General features: G+C 40.9%; 1 protein-coding gene across 1 annotated transcript in view; it reads left to right on the top strand.

The window, feature by feature from the left end:
- Nucleotides 1–300: 300 nt before the first annotated feature.
- The window catches only part of gck (glucokinase (hexokinase 4)), a 73,616-nt gene continuing 60,098 nt past the window's right edge, over nt 301–13,818 (top strand). Inside the window, exon 1 of the mRNA XM_073057230.1 lies at nt 301–528. Coding sequence (XP_072913331.1) covers nt 478–528 — 51 coding nt within the window. The 5' untranslated portion in view covers nt 301–477. The remainder of the gene's footprint in view (nt 529–13,818) is intronic.

A 13,818-nucleotide genomic window follows, 5' to 3' on the forward strand; every position in this document is an offset into this window, starting at 1 on the left:
AAGCTTCTTAATCTGAGGAAGTTTGTTATTGCAGACCGGCAGTGTTTGCAGGTGATTATTAAGCAGAGGCAGCATTGCCTGTTACGAGAAATGCCCGCTCGTATTTGTCAGCACGGAGTAGTGGGCTGGACAGCAGAAGTGGCACTAGCCTTCTGCGTGGGTTGATTAGGGGAAGCTCCCAGAGGCTCCTCCTGGCACTTGGGATCCTTTCGTGGGAGGAGCCCCGGGTTTCAGGACAGTGCGGTGGGCCCCGTTTCCATGGAAACGGGCGACAGAAGGTACTTAAGCAGCGGCCGCCTCACTAGAGGGAAAGGAGCAGTTCCCCAGGGTAGTAGTAAACCATCTCACCTCCGCCACGAAGGGAAAGGGGTGTTCTCATTGGATTGGCAGGGATAAAATACATCGGGTACACGGGGAAAAAGAAGTAACAATTAAAAAAAAATCTCAGATGTGAGAGGGGCTGAGTGACACCAAACAATGCCTATGCCGAGCAACAGGGCCAGGATAGACCACGGAAGGATGCAGAAGGTAAATCGCATCTTCTCACGTTGTATATTATACACGGGAGTGTTAACTTTGAAACTGAGTTATTCAAGTTTGCTGAGAGATCACTGGCCGCCGGCGGGACTGAGGTAGAAATGAATCGCTGACCGTTCGCTTCGTTGTGAAATGATCAAAACGTACAGTCTTTTTGGAAGTGCTTTATTTATTTTAAAGGATGTCAAAATGAAAACTGGAGTGGAGAGTCTCAAAACTATTCCACTTCAGGAAAATCACCGTGATGAAGGGGATAATAATAAATTCTTTTTTAAACCTATCTTAGTTTCAAAAACTTAAATTGAAGTGGAGGTACTTTATTCTGTGTTAAATTATAAACATCTATTTCAGTTTCGGAAAGGAGCTGTAATTAAAACAAGAGGACATGATTCTTTAATGATTTTATATGTATTTTCAGAAAAGATAAAAATTGCTCTTGTAAGAGTACCAGGAACAATTTTAAATCAGTGTGCAGGAAATCTGCCCAAGACTTTCACCCCCTCTCTCTAAAGTGCCTACTTAAATTCAAACAGTTATTTTCCCTCGTGTTCCTGATAAGCAGGTTGTGCTGTAAAATTATAAATTTAGCTTGCAAGTTTGGTCTTTCAAAATGACAGGTGGATCTCATAAATAGGGTTGATCATAAGAGAATGAGTTGTCTTGACTATCTGCACAATAATCTGGTAAATTAAATCGCCCACTTTTGAGAACTGTATTTAACAAAATGTATTTCATATGGGGCACACAATGCATATTACATTATGTCAGTGTACAATTTTTATATTTTTAAGCTCAGTACATAGTTGTGCACCAATTTCTGTAATAGTGGGGTCTGTATAAAATTCTGACTGAAGATGGAAGAGACAGACAAAAATGATAACAGAGTGGTAGAGCAGGAATGCAGCAGAATAACTTAGAGTCATAGAGTTACACAGAGGAAAAAGGCCCTTCTGGCCCACTCGTCCATGCTGGCAGTAGTGCCAACTATGCTAGACCCATTTGTCCAAATTTGGCCATAACCCCTTAAATCCTCCTATCCAAATACTTAACCGAATGACTTTTTAAGGTTGTTATTGTACCTGTCTCAGTCACTCCCTCTGGCAGTTCATTCCATAGATTCACCAACCTCTGATCTTTAAAGTTTATAAGAAAGCATTAAGGTCAAAATTCTTTACTGAATATAAGAGGCAACAATTAGTTTACATCTTATATTGTACCTTTTATACATTAGGGTAGCTCAAAGTGTGTAATCAGACAAATTGACATTGAGTTAGTGAAGATGACATTAGACAGAAGAAAGCAAGGTCTAGTGAGGATATCCTATAGTTTTAGGAAGTTGGCAGAAGGCCCATCCACACATTGAATGGGGTTGTAGGATCCGCAAGACTGGGACCATGCAATTATTTAAACTTCTGATGCAGCAAAATGCTTAACAGCGCCATTGTCAAGGTAATGTGCTACAGTATGTGAGATATTGAAATGCAGATGCTGAAAATCTAAAATAAAAAAGAGCAAAATGCTAGCAAAGCTCAGCAGGCCAGGCCACGTCTGTGAGAAGAGAAACACAGCCAACGTTTCAGGTTAGTCTGAAGCATTAATTCTGCTTCTGTTCCCACAGAAGTGGCTTCACCTGTTGAACACCTGTTTCGAGCATTTTATTTTATTTGGTGGGATATTGGGGTAGCTAACCAAAAGCTTGCTCAGTGAGGTAGCTTTGAAGGAGGGCAAGTAGACACAGTGGTTTTTGAGGGAGACTTCTCAAAGGTTAGGCTTTCAGCAGCTGGTCATTAGTGGGAGAGCAATTTTAAATTTTAGGATGATCAAGAATCTGGAATGCAGATGCCTTAGAGTTGTAAGAGTGGAGAATACTGAATAGGGAGGAGGAGGCTATTAGTTATTTGAAAGCATGGATGAGAGTTTTAAATATCAGATATTTTTAAATCGGGTAGCCATATGAGCATGAGACATAGGGGCAGATTTAAGCCATTTGGCCCGTCAAATCTGTTTCTCCATTCTACATGGTTAATTTATTGTCCCTCTCATCCCTCTTCTCTTGCTTTCTCTCCATAACCTTTGACGCCCTGACTAACCAAGAACCTAACAACCTCTGTTTTAGGTGTACTTGATTACAACAGCTCTCTATGGTAATAAATCAGCCAGTGCAGGTGAATAAGAACAGGGCAATGAATTAATAGCCTTGTAATATAGGGATATTTACAGTGACTATATTGAGGGGAGCCACATCATTGAAATTGTAAAACAACAAAGACATAGCTGGGGATCTTAATAGGGGAGGGAGGAATAAATAAAATAGTTGGGCAGCTCTGAGATTCCCATAGCAATGGTATGAATGTTAAACTAATTTTGGGGGTCAAGTATAACACCAAGGTTGCAAACAGTTTGGATGTGTCTCAGACGGTTAGTTTGAGGAACCATGAGAGAAAGCTTTAAGGCATACAGCTGTAAGAGTCATACAGCACAGAAACAGGGCCTTTGACCCATCTAGTCTATACGACCTGTTATTCTACCTAGACTCATTGACCTCCACCCTGGACCCTTCCATACCCCCTCTGTTCATTACTTTTCCAAACTTCTCTTCAATGTTGAAATTCATTACTTCCCCGGAAGCGCATTCAACATTCGCACTACCCTCTGAGTGATGATGTTCTCTCTCAGATTCCCCTTAAACATTTCACCATTCACCCTTAACTTATTACCTTTAGTTCTAGTTTCACCCAATCTTGGTGGAAAAGCCTGCTTGCATTTATCCTATCAATAACCCTCATAATTTTGTATATCTCTGTCAAAGTTTCTGTCATTCTCCTATGCTCCAGGGAATAAAATCCTAACTTATTCACCCTTTCCCTATAACTGAGGCCCTGAAGTCCTGACAACATCCTTGTAAATCTTCTTTGTACTCTTTCAATCTCATTAATTTCTTTCCTGCAGGTAGGTAACAAAAACTGCACACAAAGCTCCAAATTTGACCTCACCAATGTCTTATACAACTTTTACATAACATCCCAACCCTCCTGTGCCAAGAGCTCTCTTTACAGCCTGTGATGCCACTTTCAAGGAATAAATGATGAATCTGTATTCTCAAATCCCTTTGTCCTACTGCATTCCTCAGTGCTCAACCATGCACTGCGTAAGTCCTACACTGGTTTGGCCTCCCAAAGTGAAACACCTCACTCTAATCTGCATGAAATTCCACGATCTGAAAGAGGAGATCTGTGGCAAGTGATGGGAAGCCAAAACGAGGGTCAAACTGTTTTCTAACCTTGTCCCTGGATGCAGATTGATCTGTCGTTGAGGGTATCACTACAACTCTGTACTTGTGAAAGGAAGACTCATTTCCACTCTGAGGAGAGCTGCTGTTGTGCACATTTTCTGTTCTGAATGGAATGGAATCAGATCTGATAGTTCAAATAAAAGATAGATTATCCTTTGAGTAGATTTTATAATTTCATGGTCTGCCACTTGTCTCTCTCTACCACTACCAGCAAGCTAGGAAACCAACCCTCTGAAGAGAGCAAAAGAGCACTAGATATGTGTTTAAAAATGAGCTAACATGATGAAGCAAAGCGTAGGACCGAGAATGCTAATCAGAGAAAGCAGCATGCTATATTCAGAGCTAGCAGATCCCACACAGTCATTAAATCAGCTCAAAAACATTAGCTCTGCTTCTATAATATCCAGTCCAGAAGGCTTGTTGAAAATTAAGTAACTAACTAACTGGAAGAGAAGGCTTTGTGGAGCCTATCTTTGACTACTTCTGCGATATCCACATTCACTGATACCAACCTTTGGCTAATTTGATTCACTCCATTTGATATTTATTTCCTTTGAAGAAAAGAAAATGCAGGACAAATCCTGCTCAGTTACTGCATCATAAATCTGCTTTCAATCACAAGTTGGTGAAAGATAGACAATAGCACTATTGAGTTACTTAAATAAAAATAATTGTTAGATATTCATCTTAGACACGGGATATCAGTGTGGTCTTCTCTTGATTGTGCACTAGGTGCAACCAACTATATTTGCTCCTTGGTGAACTGTCCTCCATTTTACAGCCTGAACTGAAGACATCTGCTGGTGATTGCATTGTTCAGTTTGCAATTCATTAAATAATGGAAAAATCCTTACTGATAAATGGCATGACCTTGGCAATGTTAAAGTTTACACTGATGAGGGTCAAGCAATTTATGCGACACAGAATAACCAATTGCAAGAAAAGGAATTCTGATTCCTGAAATCTTACAGTGGTCAAATACAAAATCTTCATACCAAGGAGTACAGCTGTCCAGGAACTTAATGTATCAGTAATATACTGTACCTTGGCTAGATGGGCAAGTCAGACGGACTGTTCTGCAATATGATTACTCAATTCCTGTACGTTGCACTATTTTGAAAGATGGAATGCTCTCTACATCCTATTCTATTCCATTCACGAGTTCATTCCCACAACTGCTGTTATCCCTGTATTGTCAGAGATGCATAGAGCAACTCTCTAATGCTCCCTTGATAGAATTTCCCAAATATCTCTGATCTATCCTAAAAGGTCAGGAATGACAGGTGCATGTGAACACCAGTATTTCAAAACTTGTCTCTAAATAACATCTGGATTTCTTTTCAATCATTATGTTGGATCAAAGCTCTGGAATGTACTACAATCTTTTAATTAAACAGATATACTTAAGAGATTTTTCTTGAGAAATGTTACAAATTTTATGTGTACAATTTTGCTTCATAGTAAATCCGATTAGTGGAAATCGCATTAAAATAAACTTTGGCAAAGATATTTCATGAATACATACTCCTTGATTGTGGTCATTTATTCCACATGTCAGATGACATTTTGTAACAAATGATGTGATTTCAAAATAAATGAAGACTGACAAAATCCTCTTAATATGTTAGTGTATTTAACCAGGATTTTGGGAAGAAGATTAAATTGAAAACACTTTATTAAATAATTTGTCAGACCTCTGTAATATATTAACCTGAGAAAGGCAAAGTAACCTTGGCCACATTGCTAATTGCACTTAGTAACTTCCCTGCAAATATGCGGTGTAAACACTATTATAAGCTAATGATTTACGGAACAGTACAGTATTCCTGTCACCCCTTTCTTCCAGCTGTTGTCTACTTTATAACTTCAGCAACTTTAATATTGCTAAGTTTATTCAGCCATGATATGCCTGTCAATTCTGATGGCTGCTTATGAAGCCATGGAGTAATACCGCATGGGAACAGATTCTCTTCAACCTAATTTGTCCATGCTGACCAAGGTGACATTAGCTAGTGTTTGGCCCATATCCCTCTAAACCAGGGCCATTGCCCATTAAGCAAGCGGTCAGTGGACCCAAGGTTCAGAACCCCGCTGTAAACTCTTCTAATCAATATACTTGATAGGAAAGAGTGCAAAGAAGATCTGGACCAGCCTTTCTCAATTCTTTTGCCCTGGGAGGAACCCTTGAAATAATTTTCAGGTCTCAGGGAACCCCTGCATAAAAAAAAATTATATCTACAGCTCTTGGTATGTTAGCGTGATGAGTAAATTGTAGATATAATAATCCAAAAGTCATTGTCAATACTCTTTTGAGTAGAGAATAATTTTTAGTCAACCTTTTTTTGAAACAAGCAGGTGGATAAGCTTTGCTTACCTTTCTTGAAATTAATCTCTTTCCCTTTTATAAATTTTAAAAACTCATAAGACAAACATAACAAATTTCTGTTAAATAACTGGCTTGAGCCAAAATGGGATTTAATTTTTCTAAAGGTAGGCTTGGTAGATTTAAGCTAAATAAGGGTTGTAAATTAATTTTAATTAATGCTATGTACAGCATGAAAACATTTGCAATGTTGAAGCAGTGTATTGTGATGACATCAGGATTTTGTTTTTTTACAAAAGAAATGAAACCTCTCATGGAGCCAACCATTGATAGGGCACTATCAGTACAGATGCCAACACAGTTTCTTCAAGACAGACCTTTTGTTTCCAGATATGAAGATCAAACATTAAATATATCTTGGCCTTTGCTTGTTATGGGCAGTTCTTAGCAACAGAAAAAGTTTTCTTGAACTTCACCATCATTTACAAATCTTGCAAATGCTACAACATGACATTTATTGGTGAAATCTGTTGACTCATCAACCTGGATAGAGAAACTGTTGTTTTTAAGTTTATCGCACAAAACCTCTTTAGCATCATGTGACATGTGATCAATACTTCAGCTTACCATACTGTTTGAGAGTGAAACCTTTTCAATTTCTCATTCTGCATCTTGCCCTAGCAACTTACCCACTATCATTTTACATGTGGCATCATTAGGTTCTCACCAACTGTGTGACTTTTCCTTTTCTGGGTATTAAGTTCTGCTCCTAAATACCGGTAACTTGCTTCCTGAATATTTTACTGACTGTGACTTTATTAACAAAAGCTTTACTCTGTTAGTTTTGAGATTCCAATAGCTGTTTAAAATAATCAGTACTTTTACATGTCACATGGCTGTGATTTGTAGTTAAGTGTCTTTTCAGTTTTGCTGGAGCCACTGCTGCATTAGTAAGTTGTTTGCTGGAGACTAGGCACAATGGAACAGGACAACTTGGATCACCAGTACATGAAAAACCCATTGATAAGTAGCTTTCATTGTAAAGATAGACTTTTTTTGTGTCCATTGTTGCATATATGAACAGCATAATAAATAACTAAACGAGAAAACCCCAAAAAATACATAAACTTTACAATGCAATTCACTCCTAACCTACACAATCCACCTTTTGCAACGTTTACAACAACAGCAAAGTGGCAGGTCAGCAGCTGAATCGTGGCACTCTAAAATTCCTTTATAATGAAAACTTCCCTCCAATTTTCTCCTACACTGGTAGAGTTTGTTTGCTCCCATAAGTCAGTTGGCGGTATGTAAGGGGAAGTTGGAGGAGGGAGAGGCTGACAACACAGCCCAAGTTGGGTGAGTCCATTCTCTGCTCAGAAAATACACATCACGGTCCTCATCAACCTACCATCCTCCCCTCTGTGCAATATAGTGCTCACCAGTTATCAGCCTACTGGTTTCCCCTCCATGCAATACAGTGCTCACCAATTATCAGCTTACCATCCTCCCCTCCATGTAATATGTGACTCACCATTTATGAATGGCCTCCCTATCTCACATCAAAAATTGAGAATGGACTCTACTAAATAAAAATGGTCCTACTGCACACCACCATAATTGTCTGAGAGATCTCTAACGAGATTGCTAATGGGCTGCTCGGTCACTGCCCACCACTGCGAGCGCTAGCATCACTTGTTGCACTAAGTTCAAAAAACGATGTTTTTTTTTTGGTATCATGATCACTTGCAGAACCCTGGCCTTCCGTGGAACTCCATTTGAGAAACCCTGATCTAGATGATAAAATAATAGGCCATTCAGCCCATTGAGTTGCTCTGCCAATTCAGTCATGGCTTTTAAAAGTAGTTACTATACCTTCCTCAACTATTTTCTCTGGTAACTCGTCTCATATATGTACCACCCAGTGCATGAAGTCCCCACAGGTCTCTTTTAAGTCTTTTTATTCTTTTCTTAACGTCCTCTCCTCTAGTTTTATGTTCTCTTCCCCTTGGGGAAAAAAGACTGTGTATGTTCATCCTATCCAAGCCTAATTTTTTATACACTTGTATAATGTCACTCCTGATTCTCCTACAGTCCAAGGAATAAAGTACTACCCTGCCTGACATCTCTATAACTCAGGCTCCAGAGCCCTGGCAACATTCTCGTAAAAAAAAAATCAGCCACGACTGAAGACTGAAGATCAAAACCATACACAGTACTTCAAGTGTAGTCTCACCAACATCTTGTACAACTACCAGATAACATCTCAGTTCCTATGCTCACTGCTCAGACTGATGAAGACCACTACCCTGACTACCTGTGACACCACTTGCAGCGAGCTATGTATTTGTACTTCTCGCTCCCTCGTTCCACACGTTCTCCAGGGCTCTTCCATTCACTGTGGAAGCAGCCATTGTGTGAGTGGGTTTGTGTTAGAGTGGTTAGTTTCAGGCTTTTGCTTAAGAGACTTAAGCGAGAAGAGTGAAGGCTCTAGATAAGTTTCTGGTAAGTTTCTACCTTTGTTTGCCTGTTGGTACATAGTGTGGTGAGCATGGGTCCAGTGTCAGTGACAATTTCTTAATGAGAACTTTGGGAGATCTCCACTCTCCCTGATAACTACAGTACATCTGTATGAAGTGTTGCAGTGCACTACAAACTTTAAGAAACTGCAGCTGCTGCTTCAGCCTTCAACTCATGGGAGAATGAGGAGGTGATAGACAGAAGTTACCAGGAGATGGTCATCCCTGAGTTACAGTCATTAACTCAGACTGGGTGACTGTCATTAGAGGGAAAGGAAATAGACAGGCAGTGCAGAGTGCCTCTGTGGCTGTTTCCCTCAACAATAAGCATACAGTTTTGGATACTGTTGCTGAGAACCTACCAGGAAAAAGCTGCAGCAACCAGGTCTGTGGCACTGAGTCTGGCTCTGTAGCTCAGAAGGAAACAAGAGGAGTGCAGTAGTGATAGGGAGCTAGAGGAGCAGATGGGGGATTCTCTGGAAGTAAAAGAGATACCCATATGGTGAATTGCCTTCCAGGTGCCAAGTTCAGGGATATCTTGGATCGGGTCCACAGCATTCTAAAGGGAGAAAGTGAACATCCAGAAGTCATGGTACACATTAGTAACAATGACATAGGTAGGAAAAGGGACGAGGTCCTGAAGAGAGAATATAGGGAGTTAGGCAGAAAGCTGAAAAGCAGGATTTCAAGGATAGTAATTTCCGGGTCGCTGCCTGTGTCACGTGGGCCAGTGAGGGTAAGAATAGGATGATTTGGCAGATGAATGTATGCCTGAGGAATTGATTGCAGGGGGCAAAGTTTCAGATTTCTGGATCATTGGGATCTTGTCTGAGGAAGGTATGAAAGAATTCTAGGGGGAACAATATCCTTACAGGCAGGATTGCTAGAACAGGTAAATGCAATGTGTAGTTAGACTGTGAGGAAGGATAGACAGATGCTAGAGCAAAATTGCAGTCAATGGGTTGGGTTAAAGTGTGTCTTTAAACTAAATAGTGGTTCAACGGTTCAAAAAGTGAGGATAAGTTAAAAGGGAATAAGAGTGCAGTAGAGGTTATGAAAGTCTCCAGAATAAATAAAAAGACAATAAATGTAGAAAGAGACAAGAATTTTAATTTCCTGGAACATGGGGGGGGGGGGGGGGGATTGAAATTGATGGCTACTGGACTGAAGGTGTTGTATTTGAGTGCACACAGTATACATAATAAGGTAGATGATCTTGTAGCACAGTTAGAATTTGGCAGGCATGATGTTATGGGCATCACTGTACCATGGCTGAAAGAAAATCATAGTTGGGAACTAAGGATATATAAGTATCAAAAGGACAGGCAGGTAGGCAGAAGGGGTGGGATGTCTCTGTTGGTAAAAAATGAAATTAAATCCTTAGACATAGGATTGGAAGATGTTGAATCTTTGTGAGGTAAGTGTTAAGAAACTGAAAGGGTAAAAAGACTCTGTGTGAGTTATATACAGGGCTTCGAACAATAGTCAGGGTATGGGGTATAAATTACAATGGCATATAGAAAAGGCTTGTAAAAATGGCAATGTTGCAATAGGCATGGGCATTTCAATATGCAGGTAGATTGGAAAAATCAGGTTAGTGCTGGCTCTCAAGGGACGAATTTTGTAGAATGCCTATGAGATGGAATTTTAGAGCGGCTTGTGATTAAGCCCACAAGGGGAAAGGCAATTCTGGATTGCCCAGAAAGCAGTGGAGGCCAAGTCTCTGGATGCATTCAAGAAAGAGTTAGATAGAGCTCTTATAGATAGCGGGGTCATGGGATATGGGGAGAGGGCAGGAACGGGGTACTGATCGTGTATGATCAGCCATGATCACAGTGAATGGCGGTGCTGGCTAGAAGGGCCGAATGGCCTACTCCTGCACCTACTGTCTATTGTCTATTGCATGTTGTGTAATAGAACAGATTTGGTAAGTACACTGAAGATAAAGGAAGCCTTGGGAGGCAGTATTATTCTCAGTATTACAGTGGAATAAAGGGAACTATGGAGGCATGAGAGAGGAGTTGGTCAAAGTTGATTGGAAGGAGACACTAGCAGGGTTGACGGTAGAACAGAAATGGCTGGAGTTTCCGGGAGCAGTTCAAAAGGTGCAGGATAGATAGTAACAATTGTTACTGACATGGAAAGTCAAAGACAGTATAAAAGCAAAAGAGAGGGCATACAAAATAGCAACAATTAGATGGTAGCTTTTAAAAACCAACAGAAGGCAACTAAAAAATCTATAAGGAGAAAAAAGATGAAATATGAAGGTAAGCTAGCCAATAATATGAAAGAGGATAACAAAGTTTTTTCTCAGATACATATAGTAAAGAGTAAAAGAGAGACGAGTGGATATTGGACCGCTGGAAAAGTAACACTATAGAGGTACTAAAGGGGGATAAAGAAATAGTGGGCAAGCTCTATTAGTATTTTGTGTCAGTCTTCACTGTGGAAGACAACAGCAGTATGCTAGTGATTCGTGTGTGCCAGGAGGCAGAATGGCACAGATGTCAGTTACTATTACTAAGAAGAAGGTGCTTGGAAACTGAAAGGTCAGAGAGTAGAATTAGTCACCTGGGCCAGATAGACTGCACCTCAGGGTTCTGAAAGAGGTAGTTGAAGAGATTGTGGAGGCAGTGTAATGATATTTCAAGAATCACTAGATTCTGGAATGGTTCTGGAGGACTGGAAATTTGCAAATGTCACTCTACTCTTTTTAAGAAGGGAGGGAGGCAGATGACAGGAAATTATAGGCCAGTTAGCCTGACTTCAGTGGTTAGTACTAGTCCATTATTGATGATGAGGTTTTGGGATGCTTGGAGGCACATGATAAGATAAACTGGAATCAGGGGCAATCTTGCCTGACAAATCTGTTGGAATTCTTCGAGGAAATAATAAACAGAGTCAACAAAGGAGAGACAGTGGATGTTGTTTACTTAGATTTTCAGAACCCTTTGATAAGATGCCACACCCAAGGCTGGTAAACAAGATTAGAGCCATGGTATTATAGGAAAGGTACTAGTATGCAAAGAAGATTAGCTGACTGGCTGGAGGCAAAGAGTGGGAATAAAGGGGTCCTTTAGTGGTTAACTGCTGGTGACTAGTGGTGATCCGCAGGTGTTGGTATTGTGATAATTTATTTTCACATATGTCAATGATATTTGTTGATGATACAAAGCTAGGTGGAGGTGCAGATAATAATGAAGAAGCAGAGAGTCTGCAGGAGGACGTAGAAGGAATAGGAGAATAGGCAAGTAAATGGCAGATGGAAGACAGTGTAGGGAAGTGCATGGTCATGTACTTTGGTAGAGGGAATAGAGGCGTTGAGTCTTTTATAACTGGGGTGTAAGATCAAAAATCAGAGGTGCAAGGGGACTAGGGAGTCCTTGTGCACGATTTTCTAAATGTTAGCTTGCAGGTTGAGTCCATGGTAAGGAAGGCAAATGCAATGTTTGAGAGAACTAGATTATAAAAGCAAGGATATAATGCTGAAGCCTTATAAGGCTTTGGTCAGACTGCTCTTGGAGTATTGTGGGCAGTTTTAAGCCCCTTATCTAAGAAAGGATAGGCTGTGACCAGGGGAGGTTCATGAGAATGATCCTGGGAATGAAAGGGTTAACAAAAGAGGTGTATTTGATGGCTTGGGCTTGAACTCGCTGGAATTTAGAAAGGGGGGGTATCTCACTGAAACCTATCAATTATTGAAAGGCCTAGCTAGAGTGGACGGAGAGGATGTTTTCTATAGTGGGAGAGTTTGGGACCAGAGGGCATAGCCTCAGAATAGAAGGACTGAGATCCCTTTAGAACAGAGGTGAGAAGGAATTTCTTTAGCCAGAGCATGATGAATTTATGGAATTCAGTGTTACAGATGGCTGCGCAGGCCAAGTCATTGGGTATATTTAAAATGGAGGTTGATAGGCTCTTGATTAGTAAGGGTGCCAAAGATTACAAGGAGAAGACAGGAGAATGAGGGATAATAAATCAGCCATGCTGGAATGGTGGAGCATGATGGTTGCAGTAACTTATCCACTGCTACAGGCTCACCAGCCTAGTTCCCTGGCTTGCCTTTGCTGCTCTTCTTAAATAATGGTACAAAATTAGCTACTCTCTAAGTCTTCTGTAGTATCGCCTGTGATAAAGATGCAACAAATGTCTCTGCATAGGCTTCCCTGGCTTCTTGCAAGGTCTGAGGATGCACTCTGTCAGGCTCCGGGGATCTATCCACTTTAGTGTGCTTTGATGCCACCAATACCTCCTCCCTGTTAATTCAGAGAGGAAGTCTAAGAAATCTCAACTCGCTTCAATTCCTTAGCATTCACGATATTCTCCACTGTAAAAACTGAGAGAAAACTTGCAAAAATCTCATTCATCTTCGATGTATTAACAGGTAGATAACTATGCTGATCTTTAAGGGGACTTATTCTGTTCTTACCACTCTTTTCTCTTAGTATACCTGAAGAATCTCAGGATTTTCCTTAATCTAACCTGCCAGATCCACTCGTGCTCTGCATTTGCCCTCTAGATTTCCCTCTATGCACTTCAAAGGATTTGCTTGGTCTTGATTGCTTAAATCTGAAATATGCCTCTTTCCTTTTTCTAACCAGAGTCTCACCATATTGTGACAGCCAGGGTTCCCTAAACTTCCCACTTGCCAGTTGCCCCTTTACCCCCACAAAGAGTCTCTCCCCCACAAGATCCTGCTCAATATCTCCAAAATTGGCCCTGCCCAGTTTCGGAACGTAACCTGTGAACTTGTCTTACCTTTCTCCACAACTACTTAAAAACTAATGTAACTATGGTCCCAAAGTTGTCAGTGCGAGCAGCGGAGCGGGAGTAAGGAGTGCTCGTGATCGACATACGACTGGAGATCGGAGGATCAGCCATTGTAGGTAGGCCGAGACCCTCGGACCTACCTGGAGAGTACCTGAGGAGGAAGGTAAAGCTGTGCAAGCGCGGGTGACATCAGCGGTGAGCGCGCGCTTTAAAAAGTGACCCACTTTCAGGAGCGGGCAGTGGAGTGCGCAGGAGCAGAGTGCTGGGCTTTGGCTCAGCGGGCTTCGGCGCAAGAGGACTTCGGCAAGAAGCCTGCTTTTCATTTATTCTGACTAATCTGGGATCAGGTAATGGGGGAGACGGTTAGAGCAGTGGTG

Source organism: Hemitrygon akajei, chromosome 1, assembly GCF_048418815.1.
Source record: "Hemitrygon akajei chromosome 1, sHemAka1.3, whole genome shotgun sequence".
NCBI classification, from domain to species: domain Eukaryota; kingdom Metazoa; phylum Chordata; class Chondrichthyes; order Myliobatiformes; family Dasyatidae; genus Hemitrygon; species Hemitrygon akajei.